At 45.4% G+C, this 27,007-nt stretch overlaps 1 protein-coding gene across 2 annotated transcripts in view; it reads left to right on the top strand.

The window, feature by feature from the left end:
• Positions 1-26,714, top strand: part of LOC142908208 (uncharacterized) — a 38,924-nt gene extending 12,210 nt beyond the window's left edge. The window contains exons 7-16 of one of the 2 annotated variants that reach the window (XM_076058549.1): positions 7,057-7,257; positions 8,950-9,234; positions 11,070-11,185; positions 14,646-14,954; positions 15,995-16,128; positions 16,952-17,580; positions 20,377-20,480; positions 23,404-23,514; positions 23,906-24,108; positions 25,088-26,714. In XM_076058549.1, coding sequence (XP_075914664.1) covers positions 7,057-7,257; positions 8,950-9,234; positions 11,070-11,185; positions 14,646-14,954; positions 15,995-16,128; positions 16,952-17,580; positions 20,377-20,480; positions 23,404-23,514; positions 23,906-24,108; positions 25,088-25,241 — 2,246 coding nt within the window. In that variant the 3' untranslated portion in view covers positions 25,242-26,714. Of the gene's footprint in view, positions 1-7,056; positions 7,258-8,949; positions 9,235-11,069; positions 11,186-14,645; positions 14,955-15,991; positions 16,129-16,951; positions 17,581-20,376; positions 20,481-23,403; positions 23,515-23,905; positions 24,109-25,087 lie in introns of both variants that reach the window. The other variant, XM_076058548.1, reaches the window with a different exon arrangement.
• The last annotated feature ends 293 nt before the right edge of the window (positions 26,715-27,007 follow it).

Below are 27,007 nucleotides of genomic sequence, written 5' to 3'. Positions count from 1 at the left end.
CAATTACCAGCAAAACCTCGTACTCAAATTGTAAATGTGTTGTCTCTCTCTGCTTGTGTCTGTCTTTGTGTCTCCGTGTTTGTGTATTGTCTCTTTCTCAAATTTTACACTTAACTTCTAATTTAGCAATCTTCGGAAGAACGTAATCAACCAGGCTATGCGTTAATTGTGTGTTGACCGACTCTCTGTGTTGCATTGCATTGCATTACTTTCCCAAATTTTACTAAGTTTTTTTATTCAGTTTATTTTCTCTGTGTCTCCATGTTCTCTTTAGTATTTCCTGCAGTCACGAAAGCTCCAAAGCTCTCATTGACATGCTAATTTATCTACCCCACCCCCTCTCTCTGCCCCCCTCTCTCTCTATTTAAGTCCTCGACACAGAGGCCATGTTTCTCTGTGTGCCTATGTGTGTGTCTCTCTCTGCTGATGTGTCTGTATATGTGTCTCCGTGTCCGTGTTTTGTCTCTCAAATTTAGCAATCTTTGGAAGAACGTAATCAATCAGGTAGGGTTGATTACGTTGTATTGCATTATATTTCTAAGTTGACCAGGTTTGTTTTTTCTCATTCATTCGTACCTGATGATGATTACTTGTGTTGCAATCGAAACGTCGTATTCTATTATTTAATTTATTTATTTCTACGTGACTTTACCGAAAGATCCAAAAAGTAATTCCTTCAGTCACGAAAGCTCCAAATCAAGCTTACTGGCTGTGTCGGATGGAGGAGAGTTATGACACATTTATACTTACGTGATCTAACCCAAAAACCTTTATTGTGAATCACAGAACGCCGTTGCTACCACAACTACTCGGGATGTTTAAATAAAGTTAAATAAACACACACGTAAGCACGGTGGAAGGATTGTAATTAAATCAACACGCATCCACCACAGCAATACCGAGTGGACATGGAGCAGTATTAGTATATCATGAAGTGGTCTGAGAAAGACCACTACCACCGCTAGTAATGGAAGTTTAACTTTACATAACTCAAATTAAATACCAAAATACTGCAAAGACTTCGGAGTAAATTACGCAAATCCTATAGAATTGTTAAGTGAAAACAAAATCAATATCATTATTATCAGCCGTGGTCCATACACTGCGGGAGGAAGGCCTCCCCCCAAGTCGTCGCCATCTCTCACGACTCGCCGATGTAATAATCCAACACATCGCCAACCTTGGTAATCGTCCAACCTTCCTGACCAGCTGGATCGCAAACAATAAATAAATAGATGGCCATGAAATCTGCCAGGAGAAGGTAGCAGTGGGCATGAGCTGGCACGTGCAATGCTGAGCTGAGTCAGACCACAGGCTGACTAACACCAATTCTAGATTTAAAGCTTTCGTGACTGCAAGGATCCATACTCTTTGGTTCTATTGAGTAAAGTCATGTAGGTAAAAAAAAACACGACGTTTCGACCACGACAGAAGTGGCCTTCATCAGGTGAAGGGACCAACCTGTCCGGAGGACAGCGTTGGAGTGAAAAAAGTCAAGCGCAGGTCGCCTCCTTTAAGCTGTGAGTGGGTAAACAGAAAAGACGCCTTGACAAAGGAATTAGCATAAAATGTAAAGCTGTGCAAGCTCGCAAATATAATCAAAGATACATTAGCACCACCGTGAGAGTTGTAAAGCTGTGCAAGCTCGCAAATAGAATCAAATATACATTAGCACCACCGTGAGAGTTTGGGATGCCACTAATTGAATGAACATAATGTACCATTAAACAAGTCCAGCGCAGGTCGCCTCATTTAAGCTGTGAGTGGGTAAACAGAAAAAACGCTTTGACAAAGGAATTAGTATAAAAATGTAAAGCCGTGCACGCTCGCAAATAGCATCAAAAATACATTAGCACCGCCGTGAGGGTTTGGGATGCCACTAATTGAATGAATATACTGTACCATTAAAAATTCCTTTAACGTTTCGTTCGATTTAGAACATCTTTCCAATGATTGCTTAATTTGAAGCCATCTTCTCGGTTGAAATTGTGTATGTGTTTGTAGATCTGGATTGCCTCGTGAAGAAATCTCTGATAAAAACCCGTGGGTTTGCAAAGAACCTTGGTGTCGGAGAAAATTATATCGTGATCACCCACAGTGTTGTAACAATGATCAGCTACGGCAGAAGAATTCGTTTTGCCGTGTTTCAAATCTGATTTGTGCTCGCGAATTCGGTCAGAGACATGTCACTTTGTCTCCCCGATATAGCAATCACTGCAGGTACAACTCAATTTGTAAACCCCGGGGTACTGTAAGTCAGGAATGACATGCTTCACGGATGGGATCAGATCACGGTCTCTTTGTTCACCAAGGTCCCAGTACCTGATACCATTGAAACAATTGAAAATTTGGTCAAACATGGACTAGACCCCGACACACCTGCACTGGTTAAGCACTGCCTCAACAATACCTACTTTACTTGGAATGGCTCCTTCTACAAACAAAATGAGGGTACCCCCATGGGATCCCCCTTGTCACCAGTGATAGCCAATATTTTCATGGAGAAATTTGAATCAGACGCCATCCAGACTTCCACCCTCAGACCTTCCCTGTGGAAGAGATATGTGGATGACACTTTCGTCATTTGGCCACATGGCCTCCCAGCTCTGAACATTTTCCTACACCACATCAATTCCAAACATCCCGCCATCAAATTCACCATGGAAGTGGAGAAAGATGGCAAGCTACCCTTCTTAGATGTTCTGTTTGAGAGGAGACCTGATGGCTCATTGAGGCATTCTGTCTACAGGAAACCCACCCACACAGATTCCTACTTGAAACCTGATTCCCACCACCACCACCCAGCCCAAAAGAATTATCTCATCAAAACTTTATACCATAGGGCTCATTGCTTTTCGGACCAACACCACCTGACCAGTGAATTAAAACATGTACACCTGGCCCTCAAAAGGAAAGGATACTCTGACCGTACCATCCGCCAAGCTGTTTTTCCCTCCATACAGAAACAACCACTTGATACTCCAGTCAAAACCATCACACTACCATATATAGCAGGCGTTACTAAAAAGATTTCCAAAATTCTAAACAAACACAAGATCCAGGTCCGGTTCAATACAGTACACAAAATTCGTGATCTGATCCCATCCGTGAAGGATGTCATTCCTGACTTACAGTACCCCGGGGTTTACAAATTGAGTTGTACCTGCGGTGATTGCTATATTGGGGAGACAAAGCGACATGTCTCTGACCGAATTCGCGAGCACAAATCAGATTTGAAACACGGCAAAACGAATTCTTCTGCCGTAGCTGATCATTGTTACAACGCTGTGGGTGATCACGATATAATTTTCTCCGATACCAAGGCTCTTTGCAAACCCACGGGTTTTTATCAGAGATTTGTTCACGAGGCAATCCAGATCTACAAACACAGACACAATTTCAACCGAGAAGATGGCTTCAAATTAAGCAATCATTGGAAAGATGTTCTAAATTTAACCAAACGTTAAAGGAATTTTTAATGGTACAGTATATTCATTCAATTAGTGGCATCCCAAACTCTCACGGTGGTGCTAATGTATCTTTGATTCTATTTGCGAGCTTGCACAGCTTTACATTTTATGCTAATTCCTTTGTCAAGGCGTCTTTTCTGTTTACCCACTCACAGCTTAAATGAGGCGACCTGCGCTTGACTTTTTTCACTCCAACGCTGTCCTCCGGACAGGTTGGTCCCTTCACCTGATGAAAGCCACTTGTGTTGTGGTCGAAACGTCGTGATTTTTGTTATTTTTTTCACCTACGTGACTTTACCCAATAGAACCAAAGAGTATGACTAACACCAAACAGTATTGTATATGTGGGTTATGAAAATTTGATGAAAATAATGAAAATCAAATGAAATTTTAAATTAGCATAATTTATTCAAAATTACGTGAATTTGTGTAATTATGCGTATTAATTATGCTAATTCGAGATATAATCGTATTAAATTATGCGAGTGGGTGTGGTTATGATACTGCAGGTCGTTATGATAATCGGGCCCAGCCTCGGTGACGAAGGTTGGTTATCAATTGGGATGAGACAATTAATCGCATTTAGTTATGCAGGTGTTGTGAGCGTGAATGAGAGAGTCAATTTGGCTTCGTTGTTTAACTCTCTATTAGCAATAAGGATACAATTTTTCTCGCTTTAACATTCATTGATTATGTGTGTTAGTGTGCTTATGATAGGTCCACCAGGTTCAGATCTCAATCGCAGAACAATTCTTATGCGGAATTTCAGAAAGAATCACACATAACCCTTCTGCTTTAATCAATTTTATTCTCTAGCTAAACTTTAATTTTGGATAATATGAGAATGCTCAATCTCGGAATTTCAACACAGCATTAACACAGTAACCATCACGATTGCGTTTCACTTTCATTCATTCCCCCCCGCGTAGCACGAGCAGTTGGTGAGAGAGAGAGAGAGAGATGCTAAGAACATGCATATGCTATCCTAACAAAAACCTTAACCTTATAATATGCAAATTCATATTTGAAAATTGCCAGACAGTACCACATCCCTTCATAGACCTTCAAGTCAATTCTTATCACGTTGTTTCACTTTGGGTATCGGCAATTAATTGTTATGCAATGTAACACGAACATATGAGAAATATGAATAGAGTCCTTAAAATTATGCCACGATATTCATACGAAAAACAATTAAACACGTATTATTCCTAAAGGCACAAATGTGCGTTAATGGATTCGTTGGCAAGATTATGCCATTGAAAAGAAAAAGGTACGACTCTTTTGCTTCTAAATGACCTTATCCAGGTAACTCAATGGCAGCAGTGTTTTTCATTATCAATTGATTTTTAATGCACCGCCTTGGAGTGGCAATCCTTCTTGATTATCCCGATATGCGTATCGTGTGTCTTCTTTATCACTGGTTCAATTCTTTGCGTAAAGCAGACGCCGAGGTTGGCATCTCTTGTGTCAAAAATGTGTTTGTTCCCTGCGGAGCAGTGGGGGTGTGAGGGTGAGCGTGTGGGGGAGGGGGCATATGAACACGGTACACAGTTTCTGTCCACAGCTGGCTGGAAGAGTCGGCACGACGCTCGCCATCGTCGCGCCGATGGGTGTTGAGTGCAGGCCCGCTGCTCTCTCCTGGTGCTGCTCGAACGCTCTCAGCGCTGGTGGCGCGCGGTGGCGCGAACAGTGGCGCTGGTGGCGCGAACAGTGGCGCGCTGTAGCGCTGGCTGGCGCTGGTGGCGCGCTCTGAAGTGGCGTGCAGTGGTGGTGCTGGTGGCCCGAACAGTGGCGCGCAGTGGCGCTGACACTCTTGCTGGTCAGGCTCTGTCCGCTGCTGGATAAGCCAAGTCGCACGCGCTCTCTCTGTTGAGATGCCCGAGCACTCTCAGTTGATTCGTTGGCAGCCGGCTTCTTCACTGCTGGATGACTGAGCTGCACGCTCTTGCTTGGTAGCGCTGGCCACGCTGCAGCTAGAAGCTGGCACTTGATGTAGGAATAAAGTTGAGTGATACTTCGTCCCTTCGGCTCTGAAATCACTTTCGTTGATACATCGCGACTCAGCGATCCTCGCTACTCAGCGAGGCTCGCACTCCTTGGAGCCAGCCGTTCGCTGCGACTGCTCGTGTCTTGTCGAACTTCTTGAACTGTTGATCTGTCTTGACTGAACTTTTGAAAAAATGGTTGGACCGTTATATAAAAAAAAAATATTCGCTCTGCGCAGTGAAAGGGGGGGGGAGGGGGGGCGTGGCCTGTGTGTGTGTGTGTACGTGCGTGTGTGTGGCATTCCACAAGCCATCTGCGTTATACGATCCTGGGGGGCGGAGGGGACGACCCTCTTTGTAACAACAAGCCATTCCTCACTAGGGTGTTAAATTCTTTTCTCGTGCTGCGGGGAGAGACAAAGACGGCCGGGATCTCTTTCTCTCTCCAACCCTTGAGTGAGAGAAAACAGATACCCCTTTTTCACTGTCCTTCCGTGGCAGTCTGGAGATTTCGCAAATAACCTCTGCCCTCTCTTGGAGTTTATTATTCTATACATTTATGTCCTTTTTACGATTTCCATCTGTGTTTGCGTGTTTTTGGGTTTGTGTGTTTTATGCATTATTTTTCTTTATTATTAAAAAATATATATCGGCAGATATTATTGTTAATATCAATTTTGGAAAAAGCTCATATCCAACAATAGTTACGACGAAATCAAACTACATGGCACGCACTAATATCTAATCTCGATGCTTTAACGGCACAATTCAAATGTCCTTCGTTTATTAAGTGGTCAAGCTAGGCAGGACCGGCTAGGACACAAACCCCACTTTTCACCCAGGAACCGGAGAGCACAGATTTAGCCACTCCTTGACTCATTCTTATAACAAAAATCACATCTATTTATGAATGCACATTTTTTTAATAAATAACAAATACGCAATTAAAACAGGAGAATAATTCAAAGAGCATGTATTTTTTTACTTGACCCCACCCATCCCTCTGCTCCCTGCCCTCCCGCTTTCCCACCGTGGCCTCCTGGATCGCTCTTCCCGGCTTGCTTCTCTTCCTCAACTCCTGCCCTCTCTCATAACCCCCTCCTTTCGTCTCCCCAGCATTCCCTTCCCTACCCTCTAGCCGTCCACTCTTCATCCAACCCCTCCCTTCCTCTCCACCCCCAAATGTTTCCGATCTTCCCCTCCATTGCCCACCTGCCTATTCCCTCTCCCTCCTCCTGTACTTCCCCACCCCTCCTCTTGACTCGCCCTTAATCCCCCGTAGTCCGCAATTACATTTCCTCCCAATCTCGGAATTCAAAGTTTTAACCTCGTTCTCCATACTTACAAAAAAACGTCCTTTGGTTGTGGTTCCAATGCAAAACCCACAGTCCTTTTTCAGCACATATACATACAACGTACATACAGCATGAATACAATACACAACACCAAAATATAACCCACATACAACATATATAAACAACATACGTACAACATAAATGTATCCAAGAAAGCCACACCTGAATCGTAGGACTGCTCCATTGGGTTTTCACTTTGAGTTGCGTTCAGCCAATTAACCACAATTGTTTATACACCGACAGGGCCGCTCGTCTGGTACCAGAAGTTCGAGTACGCGGTAGGCCACTGGCTACAGAAGACGGCCGAGCACGTGATGGGCTGCGTTCTCTGCAGCCCTGGCTGCTTCAGCCTCTTCCGAGCCAAGGCCATCATGGACGACAACGTCCTCAAGACCTACACCACAGTGGCCACCGAGGCCCTGCAGTACATCCAGTACGACCAAGGTAAGCGTCGACGTGTGTTTGGATCTCGCACCTCCTATTAGCACGGTTGGCTACGTGTGGTGCGAAAGAAGTTCAACATGTATACATGTCACGCTGGCGAGATGTTAACTCCCAAGCCTGGTATACAGGAGGTCGTAAGTTCCATCCCGACCCTGACGCGCGTATATTGGAATTTGCGTCTCTCTCCCCATGGTTGCGTAGACTTTCTAAGGGTCCTGTAGTTTTTCCCTCATTTAGATGCAACATCACGTGCTTAGAATCTCTGTGATTGCCAACAAGGGTTTTGCCACCAAGTACGAAGTCATGTTTTGCAGAGGGGTCAAATACTTATTTCCCTCATTAAAATGCAAATCAATTCATAACATTTTTGACATGCGTTTTTCTGGATTTTTTTGTTGTTATTCTGTCTCTCACTGTTCAAATAAACCTACCATTCAAATTATAGACTGATCATTTCTTTGTCAGTGGGCAAACATACAAAATCAGCAGGGGATCAAGTATTTTTTTCCCTCACTGTATCGTGGTAATACTTGGGCAAAGACCCCGCAACATCAATTTAATACGTAGACTTTCACGACCAATATTCATGATTCACAATTCATTCATGCTGGATTAGATTGTCGTGTAGGTTTAGTGTAAATTTGTTTTAACTATAAGCGTCCAACACCCGACAGAGCCAATCGGGTAAGGTTGTTAGGTCATGGGGAAACTACGTCGATTTTGGTTTAATTAGCAAAATCCGAATATTGAAAGGTAAGCAAAATATAAAAAAATGTTTACGTAAATATTAATAAATAATATTTTATTTATTTACATTTCACTTATAAAAAAAACAATCTATTGACATTCGCCCAATTGACAACTTGAATGACTCTGATATTATAGTACCTGCACGATGATCGGACTCACAATGAGCGAATCATGAATCATTACAACGTTGCTCTCTGCCTTCTGAGTCTGACTTTTATGCACAGCTCCCCTCCCCACCACGCCCTCTGTATGAATGGGTTCACGACGCAGTTGATCGGGAGGTCGCGTGTGGCGACTCTAAGGTGTGGGTATTCAGATCTCTTTCGAAGACGTCTGGCGAGCTTGTAGAGAGGAGGCCAAAAATGCCACGAGTGAGGGAATGTTTCCGAGCTCCTTTGCCAGCAGTGGAGTGAGCAAGCTGGGGAAGAGACGCACTTACAGCAGCAATTCATGATTAATGCAACATGCACACTACGCAAACTGGACATAATATTCCATCGAGAACTCAGAGACGAAAGGTCAAAGTCCCTCATATACCACTATGAACTAGTTGAGAGCCTGGACGGTTGAGACCATAGACAGGTGAGAGCATCACGATCGAAACGTCGTGATTTGTTTTATTTTATTTTATTTATACCTACGTGACTTTACCGAAAGAACCAAAGTGTATGGATTCCTGCAGTTACGAAAGCTTCAAATCAAGGTGAGAGCATTGAGATGAGAGTCGGGTTCTTGAAGGTGGATGATGCTGGTTGGATGTAGTTGCTGTGGCTCCTGCGTATGCAGCAGTGGGAGATGCAGAGAGAGAGATAATTGCAGACAGCTACTGCCGGTGCAGCTACAGAGATATGCCGCTCGGCCAGGAGCTGGTGCCGGCTGTGGGTATTATGAGCCGGTTACCCTCTACCTCGCGGACGTCCCCTCTTCCATTCGTTGGTGCAGGTGAGGACCGCTGGCTGTGCACGCTGATGCTGCAGCAGGGCTGGCGCGTCGAGTACTGTGCCGGATCGGACGCCTACACCAACGCCCCGCAGGAATTCAAGGAGTTCTTCAACCAGCGGAGGCGTTGGGGCCCATCCACGATGGCGAACACCTTCAGCATCCTGGAAAATGGCGTCCGCATGGCCAAGAAGAACCCGTCCATCTCTCGGCTCTATATTCTTTATCAGATCATCTACACGGCCACCTCCATCATGGGTCCGGCCACCGTCTGTCTCATGATTGCAGGTGAATTCGGGTTTCCATATGTCTTAGGTTTTTTTTTTATTTACCCGGGTTCATTCTTTTGATGCAGGGACTACATCAAAAGAGACGTCGCCATGGTGGAGAGGCGTTAACTCCCTCGCCTGGTATACAGGAGGTCATGGGTTCGAACCCGACCCTGACGCCTGTATATTTGGAGTTCGCATGTCTCTCCTCGTGGTTGTGTTGATTTTTATCCGGGTTCTCCGGTTTTTCTCTCCACATTTAGAATCAACATCACGCGTTGAGTATTTGGCTGCTATAAATTTCTACGTAATAAGCCACTTCGTTCAGCTATAATTTGTGGCCAAGTTGCTTATGAAGAAGAGCTACATAGCTCAGTGGGCCTTATCTGGTATATTAAAAATAGTTTCGTTTTAAAAAAAAGTGAACTTGGGACACTTCTGCTCACAGTCGTGCATGGCTTCAAGTCGTCACTCAGAGTTGTTCCTTTCACGAGATTTTTGATTGCAAATATTTTACGATAACAATTGGCCATCGTTGGGTGTGTAACGCACACAACCTCAAAGTGAGTGGTCGTGTTAATCCTCTCATCATAACGTATGCGCACTGCTTGCGTTTTAAAAATATTTCGAGTCGTATTGCTTGTGTACCAGGGTATTCAAACTGCTGCATGTTTCTTTCAGCCAAAAATTCTATACACACAGGCTGCACGATTCTGTTCATCTGAGTGCACTCTTTTCTTTACAGCTGATTGAACGATTGTCGTTGTCAATCATGGTGGTGATGATGGTGGTGGTTGTGGTGATGAGATGATACTGGTAGGAAACGTAGTGGACTGGAAGCCCAACCGGGATTAATTCACAGGAGGCAGGGGATTAATTGTGTATGTCTGTGGATGTCTGTCCACGTGGGAGGGGTGGGGCTGGGTGGAGAGGGGAGGGTAGGGAGGGGAGGGGCTGGGTGGGGAGGGGAGGGTGGGGAGGGGCTGTGTGGGGAGGGTTCGGGCTGGGTTGGGTGGGGCTGGGTGGAGAGGGGCTGGTCACCCCGTGGTGCCCTTGTATGGACTGGAAGCCCAACCGGGATTATTCACAGGAGGCAGGGGATTAATTGTGTACGTCTGTGGATGTCTGTCCACGTGTATCCGGACACCCGGATATATATATATTAAATGCGCTCCTAGTGGGCATTACTGGTAGGAAACGTAGTGGACTGGAAGCCCAACCGGGATTATCACAGGAGGCAGGGGATTAATTGTGTATGTCTGTGGATGTCTGTCCACGTGTATCCAGACACCCGTATATATATAACAAATGCGCTCCTAGTGGGCATTACTGATAGGAAACGTAGTGGACTGGAAGCCCAAATGGGATTAATTCACAGGAGGCAGGGGATTAATTGTGTATGTCTGTGGATGTCTGTTCACTTGTATCCGGACACCCGAATAAAATGGGAGGGGTGGGGCTGGGTGGAGAGGGGAGGGTTGGGAGGGGCTGGGTGGGGAGGGGAGGGTGGGGAGGGGCTGGGTGGGGAGGGGCTGGGAGGGGCTGGGTGGGGAGGGTGTGGCTGGGTGGGGAGGGTGGGGCTGGGTGGGGGGTGGGGAGGGTGGGGCTGGGTGGGGGGTGGGAGGGGTGGGGAGGGGCTGGTCACTCCGTGGTGCCCTTATAAAACTCAACATTTAACCTACTCACACCAGCTTGTGTCTGCCCTCACAGTCAGGCATATTTGCGGAATACACTACGCCACCGTTGACCCTGGCCATTGACCGAGCAACCCAACGTTCCTACCAGCTCCCTCCGCAGGAATGTGTTAATGATGGTATTCAGCTCGTGTGGTTTTTGTCGCGTGCCGGTGCTCAGGTTGCTTCACCTTCGTTTTCAAAATGGACCAAAACTGGGCACTTCTCATCTCCATCGTTCCGCCTGCTCTATACATCGCCGTCTGCTTCAAAACGAAGCCGGACACGCAGATCAAGGTGGGCACCCACGCTTCTTCTGCAGAAGCACGTGGCACTCATTACACACAGCGTGCTTGCCACAAATGAAACACAATGCACGTATATATGTTGAACTTCTTTGGCACCGTACGTAGCCAACCTTGCTCATCAGAGGTGCAGGGGACGTACAAAAAACTAAACACAAAAAGCAGTCTTAAAGAAATTAGTTTTCAATCTACATGATTTAAAAGTGCAAACTACAGTGGCTTCCTAACATCGGAAGGAATATCGTTCCAGATGGCCGCAGAAGCGCATCTGAAAGCTTGTGATGCGGTAACGGTCTTTGTTCGATGGCTAGCCAAAAGCCACTGCGAGGATAGCTGGAGATCGCGTGATTGTTTATGCTCCTTGATGTGGTTATCAAGGTATTGTAGTTCATTTGTGGCACGCTCTTTTTGTGTTACGAGTACGACCTTATAACAATGTATTTGGTCGGCAACTGGAAGCTAAAGCAGCTCGGCGAGCACTGGATGAACATGGTCAGGTCTTGCAATGCCCGTTACAACACGTGCCAACGTCCCATAAAGCGTTGTGTTGCAATAATTGTGCCTTATCGATACTATGCTACACATCACCGCGGTGGTTATGTCACTGCTCAATAGTGGTCGAATGTGTCGTGAGCCCTGATATGAAAATCACAGAAATTGACTACATTTTGCATGGGGTGATCAACTGACATATTCTGGTCGAGTTACGCCGAGGCTATTTTAATCACAATCTGAATCCTTGAGTCTGCGACTGCCACACCTGATCCTCGCACAATTTCGTTTCATGCAAACCACACGTGCACCGCTCGCTTGCAATCTTCGAGGTTGCCGATGCTCTCCACATTTAACTTGCACTTCATTGCGGTGTACAATTGTGAGTCATCAGCATATATATAGAACTTCATATTGAGATGATATCGGCGATCGGAGAGACTTATATTGAAAATTAATAGGGCCCGAAGGCGGACCCTGTGGTATGCCGACTAGGCATGGCTTGACAAACTGTAATCCACCATTCAGGTATGACTCAATCTACTTCAGTGCCATACCCGATACACCGAACCTTGACCTTATCTGCTCAATGAGTATCTCATGGTCAATGGTGTCGAAGGTGGCTGAGAAATCGAGGCCAACCAATGCTGCAATGCACCGGTCATCCATGATCTTTTAGAGGTCAACAGTGACATCTAGTAGAGTCATCTCAGGACTGTGGAATTGTCGGTACACCGACTAGAATGGGTTGAATTTGCCCATCCCAGTGACGTAGGGAATTAACCGCTTCAGACACAGGCGCTCAATAACCTCTGAAATTGTACTCAGGTTTGAGATCGGGTGATAGTCTGGATGGTCACTATGGCTCAAGCCAACTTTTTCAGAAGCAGTGTTACCTGCGCCATTTTGCAATGGTCTGGAAAACAGCCCTCACTGAATGAAATATTTGCCAAGTGGACAATCAGCGGCGCAAGTACGTCCAAGCATTATTTGAGAATTTATATCTGGACGGAGTCGAGCGGCGATGTCTTATTTGGCAGCTGGGCAATGAACATTGACACCTCTGCTACTAACGATGGTGCCAGGGTCTCAAGTTTTGCGTTGGTTATCAGGTTGATCAAACTCACATGACAGACCAGGAGAATGCGTTGCTTGCAAGTTAGAAACTGCCGTCTTAATCATCACTTTATTGGCGAAGAACGTTGCAAGTACTGTGCACAGAACCGGCTGACTGGTTGATGTGGTTGGAGTGCAACAGACCCTTCACAATGCGCCACAGAGCACGGGGTCGGAAACTGACTCAGTGATGCACAGACCATAGAACAGTCTGCGAGACTCAATAATGAGCTAGTTTTCAAATCTGTAGGCGGCTCTGTAAGCAAGTCGGACAATCTGAAAACTAGTTTTCTTTCAAAGACACCCCAGCCTCCTCCGCGTCTTCTTCACAGTATCGCCTCCAGTGACAGTAAGTCACTTCGTGCTTTCCCGTTCTCTGTGTGCTTGTTTGGATGGACACACGTTCATCAAAGATAGCGATGATGTCATGTTCTAATTGAGCTGCAAATGAATAGACCGTCGATGCATTATTCAGACTCGCCAATGATGACCGGATCTTCTGACTGAAAGCATCGTGGGTTAGTCGTTTTCAGTTCCTGTATGATATCGTTGTGATGGGTGGGCAAATAATTTGTAATGCCATTTTGCACGTCACAAGACTGATCTGACGTTCTTATCTTCGATACAACAGTGACATAAGAACGTCGTTTAAAGTTACGACGTATGTGAAGGTGTGATCCAGTATACTTCCTGAGCGGCATGTTGCACCGCTGACGTGCTGGGTTTAACTGACTGTCGAACGTTTCGGCGAGATCACTGTTGATTTTACCATAAAAACCAGTCGGTCCGGGACAGTTCTGGTCACCACAGATGATATAGCGAGAGCCAAATGTCTCACAGTCTCGCAGACCAGAAAGCTAGGAAAATAATTCTGACAGCTGTGAAGTCGACGGTCGATAGACGACAGCTAGCGTAAGCCCCCACATGCTGTTCGTTATTTTCACAAGCAGCAGCTTGAATTATGTGATTGTTAATGAGTCGCTCAGGACTTTCACGCAGATTTCTCCACGGTGAGTTAGTGCGACCCCATCACTATGTGAACTGCTAGTTTATAGCATAGTTATAACGCAACACATGATAGAGCAGCGCACCGTGGCTGTTTCCTCCTCTTCCTCCCCCTCCTCTGTTCCGAACACAGATGGACTCGTCCGTCTGAACAAAGCTCGTCGCTCTCCGTGGTGTTAATCCCTCATACTAACATCATGCTAATCCCCCAGTTACATGCTAATTTATATGTAAACTGCTTTGTCAAGGTGTTCTGTTCCTTCCACACAGCTTAAAAGACGCTGCCATGCTTGGCAGGGTTCACTCAAGCGCTGTCTTCCAGACAGTCCTGTTTCTTCACCTGAGGAAGGCTACTTGTGTTGTGGCCGAAACGTTGTGATAATTTTATTCTGTTATTATTATTTTTATTATTTCATCTCCATTCTACGTGACTTTACCGAAAGAACCCAGAAGAACAATGAGCTATCATTATTTTGTTGTTGTTTGCAAAGTGCAGGGTATTGAGTACTTTGTGGAAAAGTGCGGAATAAATGCAAAGTAACTCCCAAGAAGTGGTGGTGGTTGGACAAAAAGGACGATGGTGACGCCGATGGCTAAGGTCTCCTCCTGCGATGGTGAGATGTTAACTCCCTCGCATAGTATACAGGAGGTCGTGGGTTCGATCCCTATCCCGACCTTAACGCCTGTTATGTATTTGGAGTCCACGTGTTCTCTCTATCTTCCCTCCACATTTAATCTGGTTGCTGATATACATTACCACGTGATGAGCCACTACGTTGATCTATCATTTGTGGCCAGGTGGCTTCTGAAAAGAGCTTTATACCTGGTAATTTTTTAAGGTGGCCATGGTGCTCACCGTGATCTACATGTTCCTCATGACGGGCACGCTGCTCGCTATGGTCGGCGACATTGTCAAGAACGGTATCCTCACACCCAGCGGCATCTTCTTCATCACTCTCGCGGGCATCCATCTCATCGCCGCGGTGCTGCACCCGCGCGAGTTCTTCTGCATCGTGCACGGATTCTTGTACCTCATCTGCATTCCCACGGGATACCTGCTGCTGCTCATCTACTCATTGGTCAACATGTACAACGTATCATGGGGCACGCGTGAAACCAAGGCGCCTTCTGAGCCCTCCCCCAAGAAGGTGAGTTACTTTGTGTGTTATCGTTATTGTCGTTGTTGTTTTTGGGTCGAACGTTATTTGGAGTGTCGCTCCATTCTCCTCTGTTGCTCCGTCCCGCACCTCCAATTAGCATGATTGGCTACGTACATTGCAAAAAAAGTGTAACATATGCCCCCAACCCCCGCCAAGACGAAGGCAGCGATCCCCCATGTAGCTTTTAACCGACCGTTGGGGCAAGTGCTGTTAGCGAGTAGCACCTGTGAAGTCCGGAATGGCACATAAGGGGGTAGGTGGCCAGCACCATGCCCGGCCGCCTTTGTCTCCATTGTTGTCATGTTTACTACACCACATTTGGCTATTTTTGAGGCTGAGCCAATCTAGGGAAGGCCAAGGACTGGTCCAGATGTATGTATGTTGAACTTCTTTCACACCATGTGTAGCCAACTGTGCTAATTGGAGGTGCGAAGGAAGGAAAGTTTCTAAACACAAAGAGCAGTTTTTAAGAAATTAGTTTTCAATGTAATGATTTAAAAGTGCATAGCTCCAATTGCTTTCTCATATTGGAAGGAAGAGGGTTCCAGATGGACGCACAAGCGCACCCAAAAGCACGCAATGTGGTCACTGTCTTTGTTCAATGGTTAGCCAAAATCCACTGATGAGAGGATGACCGGAGTTTGCAAAATTATCGTTTATGTTTCTTGACAAGAACGGTGGTGGTGGCTGTGCCACTCGTGTCCATTAATCCAACACGGTGGGTATCGAGGAGGAGTCATTCACTGACTTTCCAGGAGAATGCAGTATGACAATTATGGACTCTATCTGTTCCATCTGAATAGAACGCAATGTTTCCCCCTCGCATTTGTGGGTCTATTCCATGGTGCTTTGGTTTCCTGTTGGCCAATAAAATCTTCATACATGGAGGACCGCAGAGCTTGGACAGTTATTGGCGCCAGTCCACTGAGCAGCTGAAACTGCCTTCCAGCTTGTGTGCGCTTCCCACTGGTTTGATATAATTGAAGGACCCTGCCTTCAGCACAATGCCCATCCTCCTGTCCCAGCAGAAGAAGGAACGCAAGCATCGTTTGAATGGAACGAAATGCTGTATACTGCCACTCGAGTGGGACTGCTTCCAGTGGAGGATCAGCGTCCATCCGAAGAAATACTCGGCGCTGAGTCAGGAGGATGACAGCTCAAGGTGCCACCACCTCACTGAGAGCCTGTAGCCATGCTTTTAACTTTGATCCTTACCTCTCGTGTATCGATAGTTCAATGTTTATGTCCAATATTATTGAAGGACTGTGTTATCTTGGTGTGGTTTGGGATTGTTGTTTTGCTGCCTTGCCCCAAATTATGCATTTAGTATTGAAAAATTGGCAGTAAGTGATGTACTCATGCAAGTTGCACTCATATACTTATTTATTTTCTCATCTTTCCTATACTTAGCACTGCTATCTTTTATTTTCTAACTTTCTAATCCCCTACACCTACTGGACATCTGTGAAAAGACGTTCATAGCTCATCGGACTCCTCCTGCAGTAGAAATACAAATTCTGATTATTGATTGGCTGTGTCGGGTGGAGGAGGATTTACAACGTAACATTTTACTCAAGTCAATACTGAGTCTTGTCTCAACTTATCAACTGTGATTCTAGTTGTGCTTGTATCTTAGGCGACGTGGTGGCTAGATGTTAACTACCTCCCCTGGTATGCAGGAGGTAGTGGCTTCGATCCCAAACCTGACGATGCCTGTTGCCTATATGGAGTCTGCGTCTATTCCTTTCTCTCCCCATGTTGGTGTGGATTTTACTCCGGGTCCCCTGATTTTTTCCCTCCTCATTTAGAATCATCATGTGATAAGAGTATTTGGCTGCTGTAATTTCCACGTGATAAGCCGCTCATTGAGTTATAATTTGTGACATTCAGGTCGATTCTACAAAAAAGCTTTATAGCTCAGTGGGCCTTACATGGTAAAATAAAAATAATGGTTTAGTTTAATAGTTTATCATCGTCCCTCCCAGCCGAGTGGAGTCGTGCGCGGTGGAACTCGACAGAGAGATGAAGCTGCGTCCAATTGAGGCCAGACAACAGGACACTACGAGCACTCAGATGGAGCATCCAGAAGGAGCAGAGATCGAGGCGAGAGGAGAGGACATCGCGAACACTCAAATGGAGCATCCAGAAGGAGCAGAGACGAGACCAGAGGACATCGTGCGCACTCAGACAGATCATCCAGAAGGAGTAGAGAGTGAGGAGAGACGACAGGGCATCGCGAGCACTAAGACGGAGCATCATGAAGGAGCAGAGATCGAGTCGAGAGGAGAGAACATCGCAAACACTCAGATGGAGCATCCAGAAGGAGCAGAGACGAGACCAGAGGACATCGCGAGCACTCAGACAGATCATCCAGTAGGAGTAGAGAGCGAGAAGAAACGACAGGGCATCACGAGCACTGGGACGGAGCATCCTGAAGGAGCAGAGATCGAGTCGAGAGAAGAGGACATCGCAAACACTCAGATGGAGCATTCAGAAGGAGCAGAGACGAGACTAGAAGACATCACGATCACTCAGACAGAGCATCCAGAAGAAGTAGAGAGCAAAAGTCGACCTCCAGAGCAATCAGACACAGACCTCGCCCTCCATACCAAAGGTAATATTTTCATCAAACAAAGGCAAAGCCTTCTTGGTTCTTTCGTTAAAGTCACATAGAATGGAAATAAAATGATAAAAATAAAATAAAATTCTCACGACGTTTCGGCCACAACACAAGTAGCCTTCTTCAGGTGAAGGAACATAACTCTCGGGACTACAGCGCTTCAATGAACGCTGCTAAGATTCGCAGCGTCTTTTAAGCTAGGTGGGAGAAATAAAGTGCCTTGACAAAGGGGTTTACATATCAAACAGGATAATTGAGCATTGAAATAGCGGTGTTAAAGTGTTGGATCAGCAGGGTGTTAAAGTCAGAAATTAGCATGTAACTGGGAGATTAGCATGATGTTAATGTGAGGGATTAGCATGTGACTGGTCACGGAAATAGCTATGTTAAAATCAAAGTTTACAAATCAACAGAGCCATTTAGTATATGGACGCTAAAGGACTGCAACTACCCAACTATCATACAATAAACCGATGTGAAAAACTAAGTATAAACTACATCAATACAATAAATGTAATCAATATATTCTTCAATAAGTTGAGCTATTAACATAAAGTAACTGGGTATACACTACACTATATAATGAATACCATATAGTAAACTAATAAAAAACTAAAATTTAAACTACATCAGTGTTATCAATAAACTCTATTTACTCTCCAAACAGCTGAGCTATTAACAATCAGTCGTTATACATTACAATGCCATATGGCGAAAAAATGAGTGGCGGTTTTTTTTCTTTTCAACGTTAGCACCACGGAAAGCGACGAGCTTTGTTAGAAGGACGAGTCCATCTATGCTCGGAACGAAGGAGGGGGAGAAACAGCCACGATGTGCTGCTCTGTCCTATGTTGCGTTACAACTATGTTATAAACTAGACTACAATACATTGCAATGTTATACCTTCCAATCTAAACTACACTGTATAATATCGTATACGCCCAATGTAAGCTCTAACATTATGCATTATATTGATATGTCTCCAACTAAACTTTTTTCTACATTACACGACTATACACCATAATATACACTGCCATAGACAAACCCACCATTAAATTATACAATGCGTTACTATACACTACCCTATACTTTAGACTGTAAAATATACTTGTAATATTACACTATGTATTATTCTACCAACCCTACTGTATACCACACTGCTGTATATTCACTATATAATTACGATACCATATATTGCCTTATGAATTATGTTAAACATTACAATGTTATACTATTTATTATACAACATGCTATACCTTTGACCGTTGTGTGAACGGTATTTAGAGGCAATGACAGGGAATGGACTGCAGTCTGAAAGTCACCGTAAAATAGAATCAATTAAGAACTGAAATGGTTTATAACGTCTTTCCAATGGTTACTAAGCCAGAATCCATCTTCTCGGTTGAAATTGTCTCTGTGTTTGTATATGTGGAAGGTATAACATTGCAATATATAGTAGTCTAGTTTATAAAATAGTTGTAACGCAACACAGGACAGAGCAGCGCATCGTGGATGTTTCTCTCCCCTCCTCCGTTCCAAGCATAGATGGACTCGTCCGTCTGAACAAAGCTCGTCGCTTTCCGTGGTGCTAACGTTGAAAAGAAAAAACCGCCACCCATTTTTTCGCCATATGGAATTGTAATGTATAAGACTTATTGTTAGTAGCTCAGCTGATTGGAGAGTATATAGAGTTTATTGATAACATTGATGTAGTTTATACTTAGTTTTTCACATCGGTTTATTGTATGATAGTTGGGTAGTTGCAGTCCTTTAGCGTCCATATACTAAATGCCTCTGTTGATATATAAACTTCGACTTTAACATAGCTATTTCCGTGACCAGTCACATGCTAATCCCTCACATTAACATCATGCTAATCTCCCAGTTACAAGCTAATTTCTGACTTTATCACCCTGCTGATCCAACACTTTAACACTGCTATTTCAATGCTAAATTATATTGTTTGATATGTAAACACCTTAGTCAAGGCACTTTACTTCTCCCACCTAGCTTAAAAGATGCTGCGAATCTAAGCAGCGTTCATTGAAGTGCTGTCGTCCCGACAGTTCTGTTCCTTCACCTGAAGAAGGCTACTTGTGTTGTGGCCGAAACGTCGTGAGAATTTTATTTTATTATGTTTTATTTGTATTATTTTATTTCCATTCTACGTGACTTTACCGAAAGAACCAAGAATACGAATCCATGCAGTCACGAAAGCTTTAAATCGAAAATTAAAGGCGAAGTCATTGCTTGTCAGTTAAACAAGACCGCGCATCTGAAATCACGCGATGCGGTGACCATCTTTGTTCGATGAATGGATGAACGAAGTGTGGGTGATGGTTAATGCTCCTGGACGAGATTAGCAAGCTATTGTGATTCATTTCTGGCAAGCACTCTGTAATGAGGGCATGTTGCTGCTGCTGCAGTAGAAGCGTGGGAGATTGATGAATTCTCTCCCCCTGTTCTGCATGGGCATCTTTTTCTCCAGTTTCCTCCGATGTGTCATTGGTATTGGCCAAAATTTTACGCTTCTGAAAAAGATAACTGCAAATCACTTAATTTGGACCGCACTCAGCAGCAACATCACCCCTCTACTACGGTAACTTGGTAAGACCCTCATGAACACAGAGCCTTGCGACTCAGCCAGACTTTGTTGCAGGCTAAACCAGCCTAACGATGAGAATAATCACTACCGTCTGCGCAGCTCTCTTCGCTGAGTCACGGTAAACTTTTTTCCCGAGCCTCTGTCGGAGTGCACCGCACATCGCTATCCTCCTTTGTCCCTTGCAGGGCGCCATGACCTCGTGTGGCAGCGCCACCAGAAGATGCAGGTCATGTTTGAGAACGTCCTGCCTCAGGGTTACGCCATCACGCAGAGGTGCAGCCTAGATCAGGTACGTCCTTGTGTCTGTGTGTCCTTATGTCTGTGTGTTTTTATGTCTGTGTCGGTCTTTGTACGTGTGCTACATATACGTTGTGGGGAGTGGTGGCGCAGTGGTTAACACACTGCGCTTAGAAACGAGCGACCTGAGTTCGATTCCCGCTCAGTCACCAACACCAGTGACGATTATCTGAACCGGTCCTATGTCTCTCCTAGGTCGACTCAGCCTCAAATGAGTACCTGGTGTAGTGTATAAATATCCCAAATTGAAGAGACAAAGGTTGCCGGACGTGGTGCTGGCCACCCACCTCCTCGTGTGCCGTGCTGGCCTACAGAGGTGGTCGCTAACAGCACGTGCCCCAGCAGTCTGTTAAGACTACACGGGGGATCTTTGATCTTTGTCCTAGTTCGTGTATAAGTGCCCAGAAGATAACAACCAACTTTAATGAAGAAAATATATCGGGAAACTGCCTGGCAGCTAATTGGGCTCTTCCTACTGAAATAAGTAAATCTATCAAAATAATATCGAGATGTTTACGTTTAAGATTTTACATTAATGTTGGGGTTCTTGTACTAAGCAACTCAATTAATTTAGAAGTCATCATTCCCCTCCCCCGGCTGCCTGTCTCGCTTAATTGTTCAACGCATTGGCCAGATGTCCAAATATTGCCGTCAGTTGACTGAGTGTCGTTTTCTGTGACAATCAAACAAGTGGCGCGTTCCTCTAATGTGTGGCTTTAAACTTTGAAAAAAGGTACCTTAGCACTAGTTATCGTGTAGGGCTTCACTGCATTGTTCTGGGAGAGTTCCACTCGCAGTTTTTATCTCATGCAAGGACAGTGCAATTTGTATAACAATTCTGGACAGTGGAAAGGAAGTGATGTCATGATTCTTGGAGGTGGTGGTGGCTACGCTGGTGCTACACGTGGTTGGTGGATCACACACTGAGAAGATGCCGTGAATTTCAGTTCCAGTGGGCGTCAGAAAGGAGCCGCACCATGGCTTGCCAGGAGCGGGTGGTACAGCAAATGTAAAATCCACCTGTTCCGTCTGTATAGGATATAATGTTGCCCTCTCACACGCCTGCATTTTCTCCGGTTGCTCCGGTTTTCTGCCACATGTGAAAAATCATTAATTGGCCGAGAACACATTTATATGCAAAGGACTGCAGAGCTTGGGCAATTGTTGGTAGCACCGTCTCATGGTGTGCATTGCTGCTGCCTTCCCATCTATATGTGATTCCTCCTCGTGTCTCTGAATCCCTCCCTATGTCTCTCGTCGAAAGCGAGCAAATAACTGTGCAGTGATTGGGCATTACAAATTGCCATTAATATTAATTTTGATTTAAAGCCTTCGTGACTGCAGGGATTCATAGTCTTGGTTCTTTCGGTAAAGTCACGTAGAAGGGAAACAATAAAATAATAAAAATATAAAACAACAAAATTATCTGTGGTAGTAGTTACATTAGAGAAACCAAACGACATTCGTGAACACAAAGCAGACCTAAAACACGGTAGGACCAATACCTCGGCCGTGGCAGATCCCCTTTATAATTCAGTAGGCTCACGTGACATTGACTTCTCCAAGACAGAGGTTCTTTGCAAGCCATCTGGCTACCATGAGAGATTCGTTCATGAGGCTATCCACATATACAAACACAGAGACAATTTCAACCGAGAAGATGGATTCTGGCTTAGCAATCATTGGAAGGATTTGATAAACCATTTCGGGTCTTAATTGATTGTTCACGCTTACGGTGGCTTTCAGACCGCATCCATTATGTTCGTCTCCCCCCTCATCTTTTCTGAACATAGATGGACTCGTCCATCTGAACAAACTGTAAAATTGCTCTACATGGTGCTAACATTAATAAAACCGCCACTTGTTTCAAATTTTCTTGATGTGGTTTTCACAGCTGATGATGATTGCTTGTGTTGCAGTCGAAATGTCGTAAGAATTTTATTGTTTTATATTTTTATTATTTTATTGTTTCCCTTCTACGTGACTTTACCAAAAGAACCAAGAATATTAATAATTTCATTATGAGACCTCCTTTGCCAGTAACAAGATATAGTAATAGGTTTTACCCTTTTAACTTTCACAAAAACTGAAACCTTTATTCAAGGCATCATGTTTGCAATAACCACAACACAAGCAGTCAAAATGCAAACAAAAGAGACAACTCAGATAATAATATGCACTGTCCTTGAATTTGATTGGTCCACTCCCGAGACGGCTTTTCTTAGAGCCTAGTCTCCACTGGTGTTGGACCAGAAGACGCCAAAAGGCGTACAACTCAAAAACAGCGCACTATCAGAGTATTGAGGGCTCGGGGTGAGCATTTACATTATGAGACCTCCTTTGCCAGTAACAAGATATAGTAAAAGGTTTTACCCTTTTAACTGGCACAAAAACTGACACCTTTATTCAAGGCATCATGTTTGCAATAACCACAATACAAGCAGTCAAAATGCAAACAAAAGAGACAACTCTGATAATAATATGCACTGTCCTTGAATTTGATTGGTCCACACCCGAGACGGCTTTTTTTAGAGCCTAGTCTCCACTGGTGTTGGACCAGAAGACGCCAAAAGGCGTACAACTCAAAAACAGCGGACTATCAGAGTATTGAGGGCTCGGGGTGAGCATTTAACACCAGTGGAGACTAGGCTCTAAGAAAAGCCGTCTCGGGTGTGGACCAATCAAATTCAAGGACAGTGCATATTATTATCAGAGTTGTCTCTTTTGTTTGCATTTTGATTGCATGTGTTGTGGTTATTGCAAACATGATGCCTTAAATAAAGTTGTCAGTTTTTGTGCCAGTAAAAAGGGTAAAACCTATTACTATTACAATATTAATATTATTCATCGGAGTAAGTTGTTATTTGGACAATCGCACAAAGTGAACCTTCTGTCCCGTCGATGGAAATGTATAGGAGGAAGACGAGTTTTGGAAGAGCATGATCAGTGACTACCTCAAGCCTCTGGAGGAAGATGACGATCACAGGAAACGCGTGAAGCAGGAACTCTTCGAGATAAGAAACAAGGTACTGGCAACGCGTCATCGCGAGTACCAGAGATGCTTCGATAACAGAAAAATTGCGTTCCAGCGACAACGCGTTGTGCAAACAGCAGGCGTTAAGCGAGTACTTACCGTACTTGGCATGTGGTAGAAGAAGATTTAAAAGACATTGAATTACCTATGCCTTATTATTCCTACGAATTAATTGTTAATTGTTCCAATAATCCGCTAATCCTGTAAAATACATGAACAATAAAACAATAACAACAGAAGTGACCATTTTGCGTCGAGAGTGGACAGTGGGGGAGGAAAATGAACGCACAAAGAGGGGATCCATAAACAGCCCGGGGTCATCCCCCCCGCCACTCGGCCAATGCAATGTAAATCAGGCCTGGTCTGTCTGTCCCAACGTGCAGGGCACTTTCGTCTACTTCATGATCAATGCACTGTGGCTGGTGGCGACCCTGGCACTGCAGTTCGTGGGAGCCGACCTCTACATCCAGATCCCGAGCACGAAGAACGAGGGGACGGTCATCGACGTGCCGCCCCTCGCCTTCATGTTCCTCATCACCTTCTCCAGCATGCTCATTGTCCAGTTCCTGGCCATGCTGTACCACAGGTGAGGAGGAGGGGAGGGGGTCGACCCATGCGTGGCCATAGGGGGTGTGTGTGCATGCCGACTCAGTGACCAACAACAGTAACGATTATCTGAAATGGTCCTGGACCTCCCCCCTTGTGCCGTACCGGCCTTCATAGGTGCCACTCGCTGACAGCACTTGCCCCAAACAGTATCTTAAGGCTATCCAGGAGATCCTTGTCTTTGCCTTTATGTGAATGTGGGCAGTGTGCTTATGACCAGCTCCGGTTTCGCAGCCGAGGTCTCACTCTGAAACAGTCGGGCAGCATTCTTTTCATCGGCTGTGTAACACTGGGTGGAAACTACTTGTTTGTCATTCCATGCGAAGCTCCGGATTTTCTTTGACCACATTGATATCTTCCCTTTATTATTTCGAGAAGGATGTTGAGGTGACTAAAGTAACATCTGCACCGGTTAGAAACATTCAGGTCACCCTGCCTACAATGCATCCTGGGTTTAACCAGACTGGATTGTGTCAGGAGCTCACAGATTCTTAAAAGATCTAGACACATTCCCATTGGTGAGCTCCTCTCACAAGCGTGGCTGTGTTGGCTGGGTCATGTAGCCCCCATGCCTAGCCACTGCATGACAAAGCAGCTAGGGAAAAAAAGGAATGATATGGTACAAGAGGATATATAGAGATGAGTGGACTTGCCAATAACTGGTACCAGCAGTGTCAAGATCGGCCACTCCTGAGGAGATGCTACTTGGCAGTTGGAGGCAGTCGCCCACCAGCAATAATGGAGGGCAGAGGAGCGATGCTCGCATCCATAAGCAGAGCACCGGGCAGCTAAACACAACAATTTGGCACAGTAGGGGTCACAGCTGGTGCATTGTCAGTCATCTCAGTCAATCAACCATTGGCTCCTAGGTCTGTCCCGTTACCTCCTGACATTTTGCCACCGTGGCGCCCCGTGCCCCTCCCCCTTCCTCTCTGTGCCCCCCCTCTGCCCCCGTTCAGGTTGTTCACGCTCCTGCACGTGCTCTCCTACGTGGAGTCGTCGTCGTCGGGCCAGCAGTCAAAGAGGGGTGCTGTTGGTCGAGACAACAAAGCATTCGTCAACGATGGAGACGACGATGACGCGCAGCAGCGCCGTCTCAGAGAGATTGTCTAACAGATCCCTGGACCCCCTCCTCACACGCCGCACGTGGGTCACATCCCCGCACACAGCACATGGACCCCTTCTACTCACGGCGCACCTGGACCCCCTCCTCACAAGCCGCAAGTGCCCCCCCTCCATGCACGCTGCTCGTGGACCCCCTCCTCGCACGCTGCTCGTGGACCCCCTGCTCGCACGCTGCACGTGAATCCCCTCCTCGCATCCTCGCACGCTGCACGTGGACCCCCTACTCGCATGTCATACGTGGACCCATGCACGTCGTGGTTTATCAATGACGGTGCGGTCAGTAAAGGTGCAGCCCTGCAAGATGCTTCCCTTGTTGCCACCACCGGCAGAAGGGCCTCTTGCTACACGGAGCTCTAGAGAGAGCCCGTCTCAAGTGATGTATTTGGCCTACTCTTCCATGCTGGCCAGATGTCTTGGAAGAGGTGGGAGTTACCCACGCTTTACCCCACCACCGCATGCGACCTGCCGATCGACCAACTGTGCTGTATCCATTTACGCAGCTGGGTGGACAGAGGCAGTGAGATTTAAGAAGCTTGCAGCGTCGCTCCAAATGCCAGGCCTAAGGATCGACCTCTAGATCGCAAGTGTGGTGACGAGTTAATTGCAGCAGGGCAGCCTCTCATTACAATGGAATGCAGTCAAAAGGGCTGCTGTACAACAACGGTGGACATCACTTGTGATATCATCGGCTAAAGTAAATGTATGGGCTTTGAAGCTGCTCCTGGCCACGGACAGAGAAGTCACTTCTATGTAGCAGTGGTCAGATGAAGGAAACGTCCTGTTGTTGTTTGTATGTTCAATTTATTTTGCACTGCACTTAGCCAACCATGCTATCGTGGATGTAAACATCACCCACACATAGACTGTCCCGTTAACCATAGAAGTTGATCAAATCACATTTTTACGCCTGATTAATTTATAGGTCGAGCGACCCACATGGGAAATCTTGTTTTTAGAAAGGTTTATCTACCAAACACAGAAAACGATTCCCCATATCGCTTTAATAAACTTATGGAGCTGTTAGTGAGCACCTAATAACGGCAGGCACAGCACACAAGGTGGGTGGCCAGCACCAATTCAAACTGCATTAACGCACCATTTTATCATTTGAGGCTGAGTCGACCTAGGGGAAGCCCATAACCGGTTTAGATAATCAACACTATTGTTGGTGGCCATGAGTGGGAGTCGAACTAGCGTCCCAAGGCTCAGATACTTGTGCAGGGCTATGAACACGAGTTTTATTTCATGTTCACTGATGGTCAGATATATATGCCAACATATATTTATTGATATTTATAATACTCTTTGGTTCTTTCGGTAAAGTCACGTAGGTATAAAATAAATCACGATGTTTCTATTGCAACACAAGCAATCATCATCAGGTGGGAAACCCAACAGCAAGAAGTTTTTTCTACTGAAGTGAGAGATGCCATGGTAAGAGGTTTCTAGGTAAGAAATGGGGACGGGGCAAGGGGGGGGGGGGAAAGAGGGGGTGTGTGGGCTAGGGGGAGGGGATCGTTGCGTGGACGCTAGATTGATATGTATAATGTGGTTTATTTACAGAGATGTAGAGTTACATTGAGACTGTGTGGATAAATAAAACAAGACAGAGAAGAAGCAGTCATCCATCCAGAGCACCACGTTCAGATAGTTTCCCCAAAATATTCTATTGGAGATGTGAATCCATAATTTTAATGCTAAGGCAATGTTTCGCTGCTATTTGCCGCTGAGAAGATGTTATCTCCCTTGATCGG

This window comes from Petromyzon marinus (genome assembly GCF_048934315.1).
Source record: "Petromyzon marinus isolate PM22_M1 ecotype Great Lakes invasive population chromosome 76 unlocalized genomic scaffold, UKy_Petmar_22M1.pri1.0 chr76_unloc.3, whole genome shotgun sequence".
NCBI lineage: Eukaryota > Metazoa > Chordata > Hyperoartia > Petromyzontiformes > Petromyzontidae > Petromyzon > Petromyzon marinus.
Note: the sequence above shows the minus strand (reverse complement) of the source record. Positions and strands in the feature narration are given on the sequence as shown.